Below are 20,412 nucleotides of genomic sequence, written 5' to 3' on the forward strand. Positions count from 1 at the left end.
TAAAATTGCTATGGGCTTGAAATTGCCACCGAAGTCTCCATAATTTGGTAAATAGTTTTACAATTCTCTATCATCCTGCCAAGATATATTCCTTATCCATGTGATATTCAATGTACATAATGTACTTAATTACAGGTGCAGTCACGGAATTCTTTTGCTGGTGTAGCCTTTGCCTTTGATAAATAGGCATGGCTAATGTAAGGTTCTTACCTAAGGTGTCAATTTTTGACATCTGGCAGAGCCCTAATTTAAATATCTCATCATGCAAACTTGCTTTTATTTCTTTTTAAAATTTCAAGTTGATTCATTATGAAACTTGGAGATAAACCAGTGGAAAAGAAAAAAAAATCTCAATAGGTCCTGCTGGAAAAGTAAGATACTCACACTTAAGAGGTAAATGAATTGTGCTTTATTTCTTAAGAACTTATAGACTAAGCTTTTTATTATTAAATATTTTTTATTTACAGTTATTTTACATAATTAGAAAATTGATAATAAAAACTGTTCTTTTGAATAGTTTAATAATTTATACTATAGCTACTTGTCTGCTTGAACAAAAGAAGCAAACACGCTGTCTTCTTTTTCCAGCAGAACTTCTGGTTTGTCGTATTCTAAAATAACTCCTCTCTTCATGACAATAATCATATCAGCATTCAGAATGGTGTGCACCCGGTGCTGTAAGACAAACAGGCATGATAAAAATTTTTAATTGCAACATATAACTATTTCTGAAAGAAACAAAGTCTCCAATCAAATATCTGCAGGCCCCATAACCCCCAAATACAATGTTCATTGTTCTGTTCTACGTTAAAATACATATTTAAGAAAAAAATATACCATTCTGGCTGAAAATATTTTACCTGCTGGCATATAAGTTGTTATCACTTCATTTTCCTCTTATACTAGCTTTGTTTTTGAAATTAAAAAGGCAGCCTTGATTTGTCCCATGTGAACTCATTTTCCCAATGCATTGAAGGTTGAGCATGTCACTTCCATAGATGAATTGTTAAGAAACAAGATAATCTCTATTGTGTTATGTTAATTCTGATTTCATATTATTAATTTGCTTGTTGATTTTATTGGTTGCATTGATGGAAAGAGATATATAAAATAAATACGCCATGTTCTATTGCTGCATCCATTTGCAGAGTATTATGGACAACCTGGTTCCCTATTGATTTGCAATAATAATAATAATAATAATAATAATAATAATAATAATAATAATAATAATAATAATAATAATAATAATCACTTTGGGTGCAATCCCAAAGCAACTGGAACACCACTTGAATACCATTGGCATTGACAAATTTGCCATTAGTCAATTGCAAAAGGCAGCCTTACTAGGAACTGCTTCCATCCTGCAACAATATCTGTAATACCATCAAACATCCACATCTGCCTATCCCAGGTCCTTGGTAAGGACTTGATAGGTTAGACAAAAATGCCAAATCCATTCTGAACATCTGGCTGACCATGCGATGATGATGAATAATTCACTCTAAAGCTTTCCCTGCGCAGAGCCTTAAGTAACACCAGCTGCCTGCAATTAGTGCAGGTTCGCATCCCACTAGGCTCAACGTTGACTCAGCTTTCCATCCTTCCAAGGTAGGTAAAATGAGGACCCAGATTGTTGGGGGCAATAAGCTGACTTTGTAATAATGCTGCTTGGGGGGGTGGGGTGAAAGCCCTAATAAACAGGCATATACACAGAATGAAGGCTATTGCTAAGCACATTGATTTGTGCTTTAAATTGTAAGTCACCCTGAGTCTTCGGAGAAGGGCAGGATATAAATGGGATTTTAAAAAAAAAGACCAAATGGGAGATCCGCTCCAGGTTTTCCAGCCAGCCCGCCCAGTTCCTGAGTCAAATGTGTCCTTAGAGCTAAGTCGCTGCTCTGGCTGCTGCCTTCCCCACCTGCCTTTCAAGTTGGGATATACTACAGCTGCTCTTCAACTTTAGAAGGAAAGACGCCCAGACCCCAGCCTGTAAAAAATCACAGACTGCAGCTTCTTCTCCAATTGGTCCCGCTTTCCCTGCACAGACTAAATGGGAGATCCGCTCCAGGTTTTCCAGCCAGCCCTGTCCCTAAATTTTCAGCACCCGGCATATAAGACGACCCCTGACTTTTGAGAAGATTTTCATGGGTTAAAAAGTAGTCTTATACACTGGAAAATACGGTAGATTGACCCCCTCTTCCTTGTGTCAGCCCCTGAGATATTGGAACACTGCTATCATGTCACCCCTTGTCCTTCTCTTCATTAAACTAGACATACCCAATTCCAGCAACTGTTCCTTATATATTTTAGCCTCCAGTCCCCTGATCATCTTTGTTGCTCTTCTCTGGAGTCTTTCTAGAGTCTCAACTTTTTTTTTACATCGTGGTGACCAAAACTGGATGCAGTATTCCAAGTGTGGCCTTACCAAGGTGTTATAAAGTAGTATTAAGACTTCAAAAGATCTTGATTCTATCCCTCTGTTAAAGCAGCCTAGCACTGTGTTGGCTTTTTTGGCAGCTGCAGCACACCGCTGGCTCATATTTAAGTGATTGTCCACTAGGACTCCGAGATCCTTCTCACAGTTACTACTATTGAGCAAGGTACCACCTATACTGTACCTTGTGTATTTGGTTTTTCTTGCCTAAACGTAGAACTTTACTTTTTTCACCACTGAGTTTCATTTTGTTAGATAGATTTTGTTCAATTCTGTCAAGATCCTCTTGTATCTTAAGCCAATCTTCTGGAGTGTTGGCTATTCCTGCCAGCTTGATGTCATTTGCAAATTTGATGACTTCCCTATCTATCCCCTATCCAAATCATTGATGAAGATGTTGAAGAGCATTGGGCCTAGAACAGAGCCCTGGGGCACCCCACTACACACTTCCCTCCATGTAGGTGCAGTTCCATTGAGGACCACACGCTGAGTACAGCCGGGCAGCCAGCTACGAATCCACCTGGTGGTGATGCTGTCTAGCCCACATTTTTCTATCTTTTCAAGTAGTAGGTTGTGGTCTACTTCATCAAATGTCTTACTGAAGTCCAAGTAAATTATATCCACAGCATTCCTCTGGTCCACTAATTTTGTCACCTGGGCAAAGAATACAATAATATTTGTCTGGCATGATCTGTTTTTTGACAAAATATGTCTATATAAATTGAAATAAAAGGGATAATGCTTTTGAAACAGGAAATAACATGCTTAGAGTTACAAATCAATAACATCTCAGCAGTAAAATATAATATACTTACTGCAATTGTCACTACTGTACGATCAGCAAAGGCAGTCATTACAACCTTCTGAAGAATGTTTTCCTACATAAGCAGACAATGAACGTTTATATTAATTAATGAACTCACTTATATACATGGAAACACTGAACAGCATTTCAATAATTACTAAAGAATTTTGCCTCCTTATTGAACTATTATGTAATTTATCAGGAACGTTTCAGTCCCTGAACTTACAGTTGCCATGTCAATAGACGCTGTGGCTTCATCCATGATTAAGATACTTGTTTTCCGTACAAATGCTCTGGCTAAGCAGAACAGCTGTCTTTGCCCTTGGCTGAAATTTTCTCCACCTTCTGTGACTATTGCATCTGATTAAAACAAATATTTAGAGAAGGGAGGTCATATGGAAACTCATGGATTTCTTCCTTTTACCAATTCATTATTCTAAGTCTCACTTTCTCATACACCAGCATTACTTATATTATGCATCCTGTATCCTGTATTCCTGAATATGTCATTTCTATTTAATTTCCAAGTTCATGTATTATGTTCCTCTGTCCCTTATATATATATGCACACACACAATTGCACTATTTGTGCAATTACAGATCCCTTTGACCAGCATACAAAACCACACCTAACAGACACATGACCAGGGACTGAGATTATATTGATCAGTTTTGTCTCCTTCCCCCCACCCCCATCTCTGCAAGTATTTTTCTCATTACTATCTTATGGAGGGAGAAATGAACTCCAAAATTCTGATAACTTCAGCTGACAAGATAGGCATGGAATGACATTTTATCTCACTGCTTCTTGCACCCATTGATGATACCGTAGTCCCACTGCATCATGACAAGTGCAATGGATAGAAGAGTTTATGCCTCAGTAACATTTTAATGTAATGGCTGCTATTCATTCTACATAGATCTAAGCTTCAAGGCAATCTGAAAGCCATTGCAGACATAATTGCTAGGATTCTAAGGGGAAGCAAAGGAGAACTGGGGCCTGGATCTTCAGACTTGTCTACCTACAAGCTCCCAGATCCAATTCATGATAATTGCCAATGAGCTACAAGGTGCAACTGAATGCATAGATCCTTAGGTATTACACCCTAAATGCTTTTGAGTCTCAGTATTTAAGAAGGAGGGACATGGTGGCTCAGTGGGTTAGGACGCTGAGCTTGTTGACCAGAAGGTCGAACCCTGAGTGCCGCGTAACATAGTGCGCGCCTGTTACTCGTCCCAGCTTCTGCCAACCTAGCAGTTCGAAAGCACATAAAAATGCAAGTAGAAAAATAGGGACCACTACAGTGGGAAGGTAACAGCGTTCTGTGCACCTTTGGCGTCTAGTCATGCTGGCCACATGACCACGAAAATGTCCTCGGAGAAGCGTTGGCTCTTCGGCTTTGAAACGGAAATGACTAGCACGCATGTGTGGGGGAACCTTTACCTTTAATTTAAGAAGGGGAATGGCCTATAAGATAATAAACTTGAGACAGGGACTTCTTAATGGCAGCTCTTTGAAGTTTCTTCCTTTAGGAAACATAGCGGGGGGCCCAAAAGTAAACCTACAGACAAAACTGAAAAATGGTAATGTAGCCAGACTTTGAGAATAAAGCCTGATCGCTTGACTGCATTACTTTGCAATTTTATCTAGTGCCAACCATTTTCTGGAGGAAGATATTTCTAAAGAAAATGAGCAAATTATGAACACACTTTGCATTGGTGTCTCTCTAAAACAGCTAAATCAAGTAGAAATGTTTTAAGTGCCGATCTCTCCACAGTTAAAGGAATTATTACCTAGCCCCCCAGGTAATGCTTTCACCACAGGCTTCAGTTGTGCTATTTCCAATGCTTCCCATAAGGTGCTGTCAGTGCATTTCTTTTCTGGATCCAAGTTAAATCTGCAAAAATAAAAATAAAAATGACTAAAGAGACTCAAGCTTGTCTCCATTTTTTTTAATCTGTAGTGAGCACAATGTATTACTACTACTGATATGTCTCATTTTAAAATTTAAAATGCAAGGTACGGGCCTAGCAAATGAAACTTTTTTAAAATGTAGCTACATGACTACCATATAGATATAATCCCCATTTTAAATGAAGGAATACATTTATAAAAATGTACAAAAATAAACACATACTGTGCACTGTGTTTATTTTACGGGCTGTAGAAACTGCTTCCTTGGATAAGTGTAAGAAACAATTAGACTCATATTCTTATAGTAAAATTCAGCAGAACATCATTTAAAACAAATTTCAAAAAGGGCACATATAGAAAAGTTAAAAACACTTTTTTTTGAGCAACTTGTGAACTGTGGACACAGGGATGATAAATCACAATCTCAACCAAAAATGCATCATAGCATTAAAATCTCCCGTTTCCTTCATGCTCTTCTTTATCTATTGGTATTAATGGAAGAGCAACTTCCATCAGCATTTAACTATATTTTTGCATACTATTCTTTATCCTAACTGGGACAATTGGATGACTAAACTTGATCATTGGAACACTCACCTGATTGTGCCACTGAACAAAATGGGGTCTTGGAGAATAATTGACAATCTGGATCTCAGAGTTTGTAAAGGAAGCTTGGCAATATCTATGCCATCTATAATGATCCTTCCTATTGTTTTTTTAAAAAACACAGAAAAAATTAATATTGTTAATCAGATTTTCTAATGATGTGAGATTACAGTGATGGTAAATTAATACATACTACAGAACAATAATTCATTCAGTTAATGTGGAATGCTCTTATAGCTATAATTATTTTGATTACTCTATATGTCACTGAAAATAATTTGATATACAAGACTGGAAAATTAGAGTATGTTTGTGTCCTATTAATAATAAAAAGAAATTAGAGAAATGTAACGGAAGCATGACATAGATTTAACCAAGAGTGCTGTAGGTTACCTAGTATAAAGTATTGCATGATCCAGCCAAATTAAATGTTTTTAAAAGCTTGTTAAGTCTCAGAAACAGAAAATTCTGATTTGGATCAGTGTGACTAGGAAAATATCATTCAAAATGGATGGTGATTCAAGATTGTTGCTATTGTTTTTTTAATCCTGAAAATACTGATGCTCACATTATTTATGTATAAGGATCTAAAAGATGAAACAAATCACTTTTTTTAAAAAAAAATGAAAACCAAGATTTTGAGGATAGGAATATGTGCATGAAATGTCAAAGATGGATCCAAAGATGAATGAATGTCACAACGCTAAAGTAAGTGGATTAAGTAGTAAAAGCAGCACTACAGTATTGGTAATCCTGCCCATTAGCAAAGATGTGGAACCAAGTGACTGTGCATCCACCCACACAGGAAAAGAGCTAAGACCAATTTTTGAAACAGCTGCACAAATAGGAATAATGTGGTTGCTTTGATTTGAGGAAAAAATAAAGATCAAATATCAAAGACCATGAGACTATCTGCTGTAAATAACTTATTTTAAATGTCCTATACAACCCAAAAAAAGTTGCAGATGAATTGCATACCTTTTTTAAAAAAAAACATGAAGTATTAGTGATTGGTCTAATTAGTGACTGCTCAAGTATGATCCTACAAGAAAATTCCTGGCACTTTTTTCCACCAGCAGTTAAAGGATGGAAATCAGCTAATCTTGATTTGTTTTCAACTAACAGGTAAGGCTTAGTAGACAAAGTGGAAGGAAAATAGGGAGAAACTGACCACATGATCTTGAAATTCAGAATATCAAGGGAAAGTGAAGTCAAGTGTGGACAGATATTTTGGAATTTTAAAAAGTAAATTTGAATCAACTATGATTAATGGGATTCCATAGCAGGACAAGCTAATGGAAAAAAGAGGCAGGAGTTCTTAAAAAGGGACATGTCATAAGTAAAATTATAGATAACTTCAAAAGGAGGAAAATGGAAAGATGTCATAAGAAATCAACATGGTTGCACAGAAAGCTTAATTAAACTGTGAGCATGAAAAAGTCACATAAGATGTAGGAAGAGGCATAGGGCACTATGGAGTACATTTGGTTGGTCTGGAGTGCTAGGGTTTATTCAGAAAACTACAGTTCACATGTGTTCAGAATGGTACAAAGGGTCCAAATAAAATCAAAAAGGGCTTCTTCAGATATATTCAAGATAAAGGACTAGTATATCAAGCTTTCATTGAAAATAACAAAAAAGAGGCAGTCTTACCCAAGTCCTATTTAGCTCAACCTTCTCTAGAAGAGACTATGTACTCCTGCATGCATTTGTGAATAGCTGTTGTAGGATCAGCATTCCAACTTGAACTTAATATAGTCAGATAATGCCTACTGACCTCAAATGAGTACAAATGTCCAAGGTTAGAAGGATTACATCTTAGGGTGGTAGGATAGTAAAGAAACTTGCTAAGGATTTTGTCCAAACTATCATTTTTGAGAAGTCCTGGGGTTGAAATACCAGATGACTAGAGGAAAGTACATACCAGCCCTATCTTCAATAAAGGGGGGGGGACCAAATGTCAGGGAAGTATGACACCCAAAACTGGGAGATTCTAAATTCTAGAGCAGATTGTAAAGTGACTCAACTGTAAATACCTAACCCAATGACATTCTAATTAGCAAACTAGTTAGATAGTAGATGTTTGACATACGTACAGGTTAGATCCCTAGCTGCCTAGAAAACAAACTCAGAGTGGTGACCAATGATTTGCTATCAAATAGTGCTATTAGGTGGGGTGACATGAGGCTCACCCCTTGTACTCATCGGCATTTTTATTAATAATTTATGAAATAAAACAATAAAATATTTTTTTTGAATGCTGCCAGATTTGCAGGTGGGGTAGCTAATAATATACATTATTCTGTATCAGCAGCCCCCAACCTTTTGGGCACCAGGGGCTGGTTTCATGGAGAAAGAATTTTCTGTGGACCGCAGGTGGTGTGGTTTTGTGTGCTGCCTGCATCCCATGGATGGGGCTTTGCTTGTTTGCGTAGACTGGTTGCTGGCATGTTGCAGACCGGTGCTGGTCCATGGACCAGGGGTTGGGACCTCTGTTCTATAAAATAGAAACAGAATTCTCTCTTATAATATTAGTAAATTAAAGATGTATATGAAAATAATTTGAGATTTAGTGGAGATAAATGAAGATTTCTTCACTTTGGGAAAGTAACTCTAGTGCATAGTATAGAACAGGGGATATTTGGCTTGGTACTAATACTTAAAAAAGGACTTAGAATTGTAATTGATCATACGCTGAGTATAATAATGTAATGTGAGTAATGTAACATACCAGTTACAAAGAAAAATGCATTTTTATTCTGCATGAATAGAAGTAGCTTCCAAACTGCAGGAAGATTTCTTTCCAATGTGTTCAGTATTGGTCAAGCCCCCCACCTCAAGTTACCAAGTCCTTGAAATACTAAAATCTGAATCAGATGTAGAGCAGGATAAAGAGGCTGAGGAGAGAACTTTGTCTTATGAACAGAGGCTGAGGGATACTTGTTAAACCCTGAAAAAAGATGACGGGGAAGATATGATAGTTCTTTTCAAGAACCTGAAGAGCATGACAAAGAAGTAGAGTGAGACTATTCTTTTATCATCCCTGCATGCACATCAAGGGTATTGGGTCTTACATTCTGGTAGGAAAAATCCTACTGAATGTTAGGAAAGTAGGTCACTTCTTCTTTACTGGATGACCTTAAAAAGAGGTTGGGCAAAATTTATCCAATTGCATTGGGTGATCTCTTCCACTCCATTATTCCATTGGAATGGGCAGGAATGTTATGTGGCCACTTTTAGCCATATATGTATGCTATATATTAATTAACTTTAGAAATCAAAATTAGATGGAAACCCCTTGCTAATTTTGTGGGATTGAGAGAAGCAAATAGAGCAAAAGATATTTTATGTTTTCTTGAGATATCAGGGTGGCGGGGGGGGGGAGAGGAGAAGAATGGACAAAAGACAGATGGTCCCTTTATTATAAAAGAAAACCAACAATGTTAAAATACATAAAACAAAAATGGGAGATGTTTACTTTTTCAGTACAAATTTACCTTCAAAGGCATCAACCATTCTAAAAAAGGCTAGAGAAAAGGATGACTTCCCACTGCCTGTTCTGCCACATATTCCAATCTGCAAATCAGAAAAAAATAATATTTGAGCTAGGAATGGTACAGGGATTAGTATTAAAAGTACACAGTAGAAACAGATTGTCAGTGGCAGGTTAGATTCCCGTGAAGATAAGAAGTTATTAAAAGTGACTTTGCACTTAGGAATACTACTACTATGTAAAAAGTGCACCTATGCAACATTAATTAATTAATGATTAATCACTTCAGTATTTCTCTTTTAATTTCACAATTTCCTGAGACAAAAATTGGGAGGTTATATCCAACTTTATCTGTCCATGACTAGAAACACCCAGTCCTGTTCTAATGCAAATTTGGAGAGTTGGTCCAGGAGAGGAAGAGAAAAACCTATTGCATGAGATATCATCCCAAAATGTGATCAGAATGTACTGAAAATTTAGGAACAAAATAAATGGCACATCATGTGATTTTTTTAAAAAAAAATGTTAATGGATGATTTGAAAGGTTTTTTAAAAAGGGAGAGATTGGTTTTTAACTGATGTATTGGAAAAATAAAAACTTGAATGAAAAATCTTAAATGAAAAACAAAGGTTTTTCTTAAAACAGTATATGTACTCTTGAGTGCTATATCTTGTAAGACTATAAATCTATGCATGTTTACCTGAAAGTAATTGTTCATCTGAATTTACTAAGGGTTACATATCTGAGTAAGAATACCAAAGATACACAACAGAAAATACTTTCATCAGAACAATATCGTCTCAGAATAATTTTTCAATAGGAGGGCTATCCTATGTAAGATTCAGCAGTTATTTCCATTGAGTTCAGTGTACTTTATTACTTTCAGATAACTATACATTGTCACACACACACACACACACACACACACACACACACACACACACACACACACACACACATATATATATATATATATATATATATATATATATATATATATATATATATATATGGATCTTTGGTCATTCGGGTTTTTCCCCGCGTAGAATTGAAGGTGTAGGAGCAACGTTTCGACAGAATCCCATCCGTCATCCTCAGGCTGGTGGCTTCAGGTTCCTTCTTCTGGGAGAAGCAAGCTGAAGGAAGCTGAAGCCACCAGCCTGAGGATGACGGATGGGATTCCGTCGAAACGTTGCTCCTACACCTTCAATTCTACGCGGGAAAAAACCCGAATGACCAAAGATCCACATACAAACACCCGCGAAAACCTCAGAAAACATATATATATATATATATATATATATATATATATATATATATATATATATATATATATATATATATATATATATATATATATATATATATTTGTGTAAATATATGAACTGTCCAGTGTGACTACAGCCTGTTCGATGGCCTTCAAGATAGGCTGAAAACAGGCAATAAAGATTTGCTCCATGTTTGGGGCCTAGCAAGGTAATCTAAATAGTTAACACTTGAAACATATATATATATATATATATATATATATATATATATATATATATATATATATATATATACGCGGTGGCTCAGTGGGTTAGGACGCTGAGCTTGTTGATCAGAAGGTCGGCAGTTTGGCGGGTCGAATCCCAAGTGCCGCGTAGCAGAGTGAGCGCCTGTTACTCGTCCCAGCTTCTGCCAACCTAGCAGTTCAAAAGCACGTAAAAATGCAAGTAGAAAAATAGGGACCACTACGGTGGGAAGGTAACAGCGTTCCGTGCGCCTTTGGCGTTTAGTCATGCCGGCCACATGACCACGGAGACGTCCTCGGACAAGCGCTGGCTTTTCGGCTTTGAAACGGAGATGAGCACCGGCCCCTAGAGTTGGGGCACACACACACACACACACACACACACACACACACACACACATATATATATACACATACATACACACACACACACACACACACACATATACACACGTATATACTGCTCAAAAAAATAAAGGGAACACTTAAACAACACAATGTACTGTATTTAATAGTAGGATGTCTTATCTTGTGTTCCCTTTATATAGTGTTATAATATATACAGTATAGGGTATGGCTGACTGATGAAAACAAATAAGTTTGAAATGCATATCAGTCTCCCTTTAATTCTTTGTTAGTAACCTAAAATTTACACAAATATGAGCTGTCACTGTTGTGACTACTGCCTGTGGATGGCCTTCGGTTGGGCCGAAACAGGAAATAAAGATTTGTCCCATGTTTGGGGCCTAGCAAGGTAATCTAAATAGTTAACAAGCATTTAACACATATCCCCCTTGCTTCTCAGCTAACAAAGTGAGATAGAGCTTGTGGCCTAGAGGTTAAAACAACTGCCTAATCTCTCTCTGTGTCACTATCTGGGACTTCCAGATCCAGATGTACAGCAGGTACTGGCCATCAACCAAACATTGTGGTAGAAGAAAGCTGTAGTGTTATATGTTGTAGCAGTGCCAAGTGACAGCAACTTCAGAATGAAGGAGGAGCTGGAAAAGTATAAGGCCCTGAAGGAGGAACTAGAGAGTAAAAGCCAAAGTGGTCCCAGTAGTAGTAAGATCACTCAGGATTGTGACTCTTAAGCTGGGAGAGTGGCTCGAAAAGATCCCATGAATGACGTCAGAGCTCTGTCCAGAAGAGTGCAGTGCTAAGGAACAGCTAAAATACTCTCCATAACCCTCAGACTCCTAGGCCTCTGGCAGAGGACGTAATATTGAGGAAGATGCAGACCACTCATGGAGTGAGAAGGCATTATTTTTATATTCGCAGCTCTAATCTAAGGAATATGTTTCTGGAACAATTGCCTGTTTTTGTCTGCTGGATGTAGTTTTTATTTAAATTGAGTTTAATTGTTAAATACGTTAATGTACATGATAAATATTTGTATTACCTTTTGTCCTGGAGAGATATGGGCACTGACATGTTTTAGCACAGGCTTCAGAGTGCTATCATAGCGGACACTCAGATTCTGTATTTGAATCTCCCCCTGATCAGGCCAGTTCTGAGGAATCTGCGCTGGAGCTAAATCCAAAAAGAAAACAGCATTCGTCCATTTGCTTATTTATATGTATATATTAACCACTGGCAGCAAACATAATCTTTCTAAAAAAAATCCAGTGCCTTGGTGGAGCAGTGGGCTAATGCCTCCTTAAGTAACACCAGCTGCCTGCAATTAGTGCAGGTTCGAGTCCCACCAGGCTCAAGGTTGACTCAGCCTTCCATCCTTCCAAGGTAGGTAAAATGAGGACCCAGATTGTTGGGGGCAATGAGCTGACTTTGTAATAATGCCGCTGGGGGGGGGCAAAAGCCCTAATAAGGAGGCATATACATAGAATGAAGGCTATTGCTAAGCACATTGATTTGTGCTTAGAGCATAAGCCGCCCTGAGTCTTCGGAGAAGGGCGAGATATAAATGGGATTAAAATAATAATAATAAAAAAATTAAATGTAATTTAAACAGGTTCGTCTATTAGTCATACAACATACTCACAAAGCAGCCCTTCATAATTTTCAGCCTCCGTTTTTATAAGGCCATTGAGTCTTTTCACAGCTCCCAGTTGAAGCTCCATATCAGCCAGATTGCGAACCATCCAGTTTAGGTAGTTAGACACCTAAAATAAATACCTAAGTAAGATCAGTATTTTCAGTTTACATGTAAAATAGAAGATCCTTTGAAGACTGTCCACCACAATTTTCTACTCCCAAAAGAAAAGGAGTCTCCTTATGCAAGAGTCTGAATATTTTGTAGTTCTTCCACACCAATCTATAACATCAGGCTGTTCATATGAATACAATTATTGGAAATGTATGTCAGAATTGTTGACCAAATAAAGTTATCCAAGTGAATTCAGCATGCAACTTATTACATGCTGTATATTTGGGAGAAATGCACATTGCGTCCCTTTGGGATCTTTTCTTTAATTCACTTACCATCAGAGCATAGGTTAATCCTAAACCTACAAGACCTGAAGAGATATTATCCTTTAGAGAACTGGTAATAGATGTAACTGCTGCAATAAGCACCACACATGCTCCAATATATTCCTAAAGAAATAAGAAGTGTGTGAGAAATCCCAGTATCCAAGAAAGTACTACGGTTCTTATTCTTCACTACATTTTTACCTAGCCCTTCCCACAAGAAGTTTTAAATAGGGAACACAGTTCGTTTCCTGTTTATATTATCTTTGCAAAACTGCTGAGTTTTAAGACAGGCTAGAGAACAACTGCAGGAATTAGCCCAATAACAATTGTGGTTTAATAAGGATTTGAACAGGTGTTTCCCCAGTTGAACTTTATACCAATTTTCCCATTGCACAGAGAATACCATATATATTCTATTTGTGTCATTTGGCTTGCTGTCAGGAAATATATAATTATTTAGATGTTCAGAATATACTATATATATATCATTTTTTAAAATGGTACTTAGTTTAATGATTAAAAATTAAATGGTTTTTAGTCTTTGAACTAAAGACTCAATGAAAGAAATATGCCCAAACCAATTTCTTTCAAAGTCTTATTTAACAAATGTAACATGTTAGGAACAGAGGAGGCTTTGAAACTCTATATTGATATTACATTGTCCAAAAATAGGCAAAAAGAACCAAAAGGATGTCCGCTTTCTGACTAAATAAGCAAAACGATTATTAGTAAACACTTATTTCTCCAATGAGTTCCTCATTCAGAATTTGTTGGAAAAAATATTTTAGAATTTTATCTAGGAACATTAATTGTACTCCAGATATGTACAATCATTATATACATGTAGGGATTGGTTTTTCATAGTGCAACCTTCCCCAGGATGATGTTTTCCAGACTCTTAGCCTATTACTTTCATGAGCCACAGTGGGTTGAATACAAAGCATCTATGTAATGACCTAAAAGAGAAGCTTGGTATATTATCATTCAGAAGAGCCCCATGTTTGTGTTAAGAAGCTCATCCAAAATGAGGCGCAATAATACCAGTTAAATCTTAAATTATGTTTAGCAGCCAGTGAAGATCATTTGGCTAGTAGCTACATAAATACCATAAAAATAGCATGCTGAATGAGGATTATTTGATTCTAGTTCGCTTGGTATGATATGCTTCTGTTAATATAATAAAACAGCATTGTAATGTATCAATAAGAACTTACAGAAACATATTAATTTTTTGCTTCCTTTAATAGGAAGAGTTTAACCTTGTCAGATTTTTCTTTCTTTAATTTAATAAATTCAAGTCAGCTAAGAATTTCCTGGCTACAAAAGCCTTTAGCTTCTGAATACTGCTTGGTGCAATTGCTACAAATATAGGCCTTCTATTTAAAATCAGTTGGTAATCCTAAATAAGATCATAAGAATGACGCATCTTGTAAAAAAAGAGAGAAAAGATTGGGGCAGGGGACATTTATATAATTTTATACCAGAGTAAGATACTTGCCATGCGAACTTCCAGCCAACGATTGGCAGCTGTAAGGAAAAGGGAAGCGATGTTGTTAGAATCCGTATATTCAAGAAGCTTCTGTTTAAACCGGGATTCATACCTTTATATACATATAAAAAAAGACAGATGAACACAGTGGTTATTTTAATCCTTATGGTGTTTTAAGACTCTTCTGTTGAAAGTATTCAATTCTGAAAATAGGACACACTAGGTAAAATAATAATTTGTGTCATATTTCTCTGCTAATCACCATTCATTTAGTCATAAGTAAATGCTGGCTTTATGCAGCACTTATTTAATAGAGTACATTTATATGGAGGAGGAAAGGAAAGAGGTAGGATTTCGATAATAGCATGCAGCGGTGGTGAAATATTAGCCTATATTTGTAAAATGTGCAGCTATCACAATCTGAAACTGTTAGCACGAAGTTAAATAAAGCAAAGAAGGGCTAACTAGCTTTTTAACTTGTTTTTACTACAGAGCTAATTTTAGAAACTCAAGATCTGAGTTCTTTGCTTAGTGATTAGAATCCAAACTTCAAATGTCACTTCTACAGCACATAAGGCAGCTGAAAACAATATCTAAATATAGCTGAGTTCCCCACAGGCGCTTGATGGTAAATGAAATACAGGAACTGATAAAAGTCTAGTTCAATTTGGGTTAGAGGTGTATCAGCTAATTTTAATTCAGTTTGGAGGAGTTTGCCCTGCCAGCAATTATTTTAGGCAGAATCTGAAATCTGGAGAAGACATTTTAACCCAATGATAGCATAAGGGAAGTAGCATGAGGGAAATGACTGATCTCAGCAGAGCTGCATATTGATTTTCATTATTGGTTAGAGCATTTTTATCTTCTTCCCATGAGGGGAAAACTAAAATCAAAAACAGAAAGTAATCAACAATTAAAAACATAATGGAACAGTCGGTCTAATTTGCTTGTCAACATATTAATGTTAAAAAAGGCTAATTAGCAGGAAAAATTTCCAGCAGCCTAACAAATGTGTCATAATTATAGTAATTAAAACATAAATATAGAACTAATTTTGTTGTTGCTACTCAGGGAGTTCATAAAACTGAAAATAGTTTGCAAGCTATGATGACTCAGTGCACATCAGCATAAATACTGTAGGATGCTACACTTTTGGAAACTGGGATTTTGTATTGGAGACATAATGTGTTGTTTCTGATTCCCCCCCCCCCCCAGTTCCTAAATGTTAAATTGAAATATACAACCTATATTTCACAATTCATTCAATTGCAGAAACTTAGGAAGCATCCTCTATCTAATTTAATGTGCATATTAATGAATCAACACATAGAAAGAAAATGTTTTCCCAAGAAAAATGTTGTCTCAGATTAATGAAACAAAGGGAGTCCTGGAAAGAAGATGCTTATTACCAACTTGATAGAAACAACTGATGTTTTTCCTAACTCTATTCTTGATATCTATAAAATCATACAGTTAGTCCTCACATGGTAACCACAACTGGGAGTAGCAACTCCATTGCTAAGTGGAAGATCATGTGACCACAATGGATTTATGTGACTTCCCATTTAATCACTAAGTGAATCACCATAGTCACTTACTGCAACCTGTAATTTTACTTGTGTGTTCTTGATTAACTCTGTAACAAGCTAGTTTCAGAAGAACACAAATGGCGATAATGTGACTGTGGGACATTGCAATGGTCATAAATGTAAGCCAGTTGCAAGGCTTCTGAAGGGTGATTACATGACCATGGGATGCTGCAATGGTTACAAATGAGAGGACTGGTTGCAAAGCTATTTTTTTAAAAAAAACATCATTGTAAATCTCAATAGTTGTTAAATAAGGCAATTGGTAAGCAAGGACTACCTGAATTAGTAGCATTGTTGTGTCATGCTAAATTATCTCCAATTTATAATTCAAGATTTGGCTGTTTGAAAAATGTAATGGAATTACACTTTAGTAAAAAAAGAGGAAGTTTTTATCTCTGACAATTATTTAAATATTATTTTTTCTGGACTCAAAAAGTTTAACTCAGCAAATTTGATGGTATTGTTCAGTAATACTTGATGTTTCAGGTTAATCGCTAAACTAACAGTTTAAATCCAAAAGGGATTTTAATTTTGCATAATCACTCATACTGCTTCACTTAGTTGGTTCTATGATGACAAGAATTAAATTAAAGTCTGAACACAACCAGTTTATTTTTGCAATATTAGAAGAATGCAGATTTAAACGAAATACCTGAATGCTCGTATAGTTGTTAGCCCTTCCACTGTCTCTGAAAAGTGCGAAAGTAACGGAAGCTGTGTACTGTCATCCAATTGCTGTAGATCCCTACAATAAAAATTAATTAATTTATAAGAAATGTGTGAGAACATCCATTTTTTCCTGTAATGCTTGAAATTCAGAAGGGTTGCATTCTATTATGCAAGCAAAATAACTGAGCAATCCAGATATGTAATCTACAATGAGAACCTGTTAAAATTGTAAAAAAAACAAGATAGATGGTCCCAACAGAATATTCAAGAGCTTAAAAGGGATTAGTTGTGACTTTTTTTCATTTGTGTTTCCAGATGGATTCTCTCTCACACATACATATTTATTAGCTTCATATAAAGAGACCAGTTCTTCTCATAAAGTAAATATATTTTGGAATGCTTACCTTGATGCTACTCTAAAATATTTCTGGGTGAAATAGCATATGACGGCAAGTGGTACGAGAGCTATCAGAAACACAGGTGTTACATATGAAATCACTGCAAGAGCTGATAAACATAACAAGGTAGAACGACTCAGGCACTCCAGAGTAGCAGGGATATGCTAAACAGACAGGAACATACAAGAAAGAAAAATACATGTTAACTGTGATGTGCTTGAATTAAGTCTTTGAAATCAGCAGTTCTATTTGACCTTGTCTAGTTCAGAATGAAATCACACCCATTCTGAATATTTGACTTTAGGCCTTTCAGCAAAATAAATATGGATTCTATTGAAATCTTACACTTAGAGCTTGATTACTCTGATATATTTTTACCTGGTGGGTTGCAGTAGAGTTTGGAAATAAATGAATCTGGTGCAAAAAGGCAAGATTTCACCCAAAGAATTAAGAGTGGGTGATAAGGATCTTGTGCAAGGTCTGGAAGAATTCAGATGAGAAATGAGAGCAAGGAAAATATGAAATTGCCAGTTGTTGGACAGTTTAGAATTAGGAAGAAAATCAAAACTTCAAAAATCAAAAAATTAAGACTTCTAGGGAGGAGGTGAATTATCCCACAGAGTAGAGAGGCAATAAATGAAATTTAGATAAGTTAGGTGTGGAGCTATGGGTACATCCAGAAAAACAGAGATACACACACCTGCAGAGGGGAGAAAGGAGTCTTTAACCTTGGAGACATGGCAAAGAAAAAGAGGGGTAAAGGAGAGGTTAAGCTAGCTAGGAAGCAGCAGCCTATGAGATAAATTTAAATTAAAATTTTTAATTTAGTTAAATTTAAAGTTAAAATTAATTCAAATATAAAGATATTAAGAGCCAAAGATTTAAAGTTAGGGAAGAAAGATGACTACTGAATGATCAAGAATAAAAATCCTACAGTCTTTGCCCTCCTGAGATTCTATTGGGAGAGACAAGGCTAACAGGGAGAGACACAAAGAATCCAGAAGAATCCCCAGAAAGCTCAGCCAATGGAGAGAGGGAGAGGGAGAAGGAGGGAGAGCAGGCAGTGTCATCAGTGAATTGGCTGGGCGAGATTTACAGCTAGAAGAGATGAAAAGAGAAGTGGATTGGAGACTAATCCAGGAGAAGGGATCAAGCAGTGTGTGTGTGTGGGGGGGGGGGGAACAACAGCTATTTGAGATTATATGCAGAAACAGCTTTTTACCAAAGGAGTAGGAAAAAATGATTTAAGTACTGTATATGTTGTGCATTATGTATCATTACAACTGTATTATGTACTGCAGCTTTCAGGAGATTGTTCATCTGTTTAGTATAAACTGTGAGCAAGCCTTGCGGAATTCAAAGAGATTCATCCTGTTCTCTGTTCATAAGTAGAGATTAGATACTTTTCTCAGTGGATTTCCTAGGAGGAGGATGGAAATTTCCATGCTGGCTAGAAATTTGGTAGCAAATCTGAAGGATAGGAAGCCAGATGGAGCCTGCTTGGGAGATATTTGGGGAGAAAAGCTCCTTGAACTCAGTACCAGTTATTCATTAAAGCTATACATAAGTAGGGACACAGTGGCTAAGTGGGTTAGGACCCTGAGCTTGTTGATCAGAAGGTCGGCAGTTTGGGGGGTTGAATCCCGAGTGCCGTGTAACAGAGTGAGCGCCTGTTACTCGTCCCAGCTCCTGCCAACCTAGCAGTTCGAAAGCACGTAAAAATGCAAGTAGAAAAATAGGGACCACTACGGTGGGAAGGTAACAGTGTTCCGTGCGCCTTTGGCATCTAATCATGCCAGCCACATGACCACGGAGACGTCCTCGGACAAGCGCTGGCTCTTCGGCTTTGAAACGGAGATGAGCACTGGCCCCTAGAGTTGGAAACGACTAGCATGTATGTGCAGGGGAACCTTTACCTTTATACATAAGTAATGCCTGATAGTTGAATGAAATTTTAAACGGGGATGACCCTACTGCAGAATAAGTATACTTTGCCTAAGAGTCAGGCTATAAGAAGGTAATCTAAGGATGAAGCAATTTTATTGGTTAATATTCAAAAGTCCCCCTCCAATCACAGAGAAACTGCTTTGGAGTTGGAAGGCAAATGGGTTCTCAATGACAGCAAAGAACTAGAAACGCTAAAATGAGATGCGCCTAGATTGGCAAGAGGCAGCCTTTGATCCACTGCATTCAGTGCATATTCACTTCTCATAGAAGTCAAAGGAGAATCTCTTGCTTAGTCCCTGGAATAGCTGATGGCATAAAAACTACTGTGCAATGTAACCAAAGGCAAGTAAACCACAAACTCTGTGCTTATCCTATCTTTAACCAGCTACAGATCTGGAAGCAGTGAAGGAGTTGCCATTTCATTAACCTCCCTGACCCCACTTAGGAATGTTCTGCACTATTTACAACAACGTCTAAACATGTTTACTTAGAAACAAGATCCATGGCATTCAGCAGGGTTGATTTCTGAGTAGTGCGATACTGCTGGTTTTCATTTTAAGAATAAAAAATGAAGATGTCCCTATGGAAATGTTACATATCCGTGTTCTGACAGTGATATTATAGTATATATGTGATATTACTCCACATGAATGTTATCTATGTAACATTTTATAATGAGATCTGAGTGTGGCATTCATTCTAATTATTCCTATTTTTTGTATTGAAACTCAGTACAGAAATCAGAATCCACTGTCTCTTAAGTACCTGATCAATAGTGTTACAATCTGCTGAAAATCTGTTCAAAACACTTCCCAGGGGTGTGGTTTCAAAAAATCTGTAATAGACAATAAAAGGAGAATTTGATATCGAAGATTAAAAAATGATTTCTGTGTATTTCAGATTTTCTTGACTAGGCCTTTTGAAATTATTTTATTTAGCAATTGTTAATGAAAAAAAATACTTCATCTTCAATAAATTTTACAGAATTCCAAATGATTATATGATTCTAATATTATTACATTTTACATGTACGAATCATTGCTAGACCAAGGAAATGACTAGTAAAATAATCTTCATTAAGAAAGAACTATAAAAATTAACATTGGAAATTAAACAA

At 36.6% G+C, this 20,412-nt stretch overlaps 1 protein-coding gene across 1 annotated transcript in view; it reads right to left on the reverse strand.

Moving 5' to 3' along the window:
- Positions 1-537: 537 nt before the first annotated feature.
- Positions 538-20,412, reverse strand: part of ABCC8 (ATP binding cassette subfamily C member 8) — a gene marked incomplete at its 3' end in the record, with an annotated part of 70,993 nt that continues 51,118 nt past the window's right edge. Inside the window, exons 25-37 of the mRNA XM_083358473.1 lie at positions 20,061-20,130; positions 17,355-17,512; positions 16,934-17,026; positions 14,702-14,804; positions 13,213-13,326; positions 12,773-12,893; positions 12,173-12,303; positions 9,261-9,339; positions 5,755-5,863; positions 5,037-5,140; positions 3,469-3,602; positions 3,253-3,315; positions 538-675 (exon numbers count right to left, since the gene is read on the reverse strand). Of these exons, the coding sequence (XP_083214599.1) occupies positions 538-675; positions 3,253-3,315; positions 3,469-3,602; positions 5,037-5,140; positions 5,755-5,863; positions 9,261-9,339; positions 12,173-12,303; positions 12,773-12,893; positions 13,213-13,326; positions 14,702-14,804; positions 16,934-17,026; positions 17,355-17,512; positions 20,061-20,130 (1,417 nt within the window). The remainder of the gene's footprint in view (positions 676-3,252; positions 3,316-3,468; positions 3,603-5,036; positions 5,141-5,754; positions 5,864-9,260; positions 9,340-12,172; positions 12,304-12,772; positions 12,894-13,212; positions 13,327-14,701; positions 14,805-16,933; positions 17,027-17,354; positions 17,513-20,060; positions 20,131-20,412) is intronic.

This window comes from Vipera ursinii (genome assembly GCF_947247035.1).
Source record: "Vipera ursinii genome assembly, chromosome: 1".
In the NCBI taxonomy this organism is placed as follows: Eukaryota; Metazoa; Chordata; class Lepidosauria; order Squamata; family Viperidae; genus Vipera; species Vipera ursinii.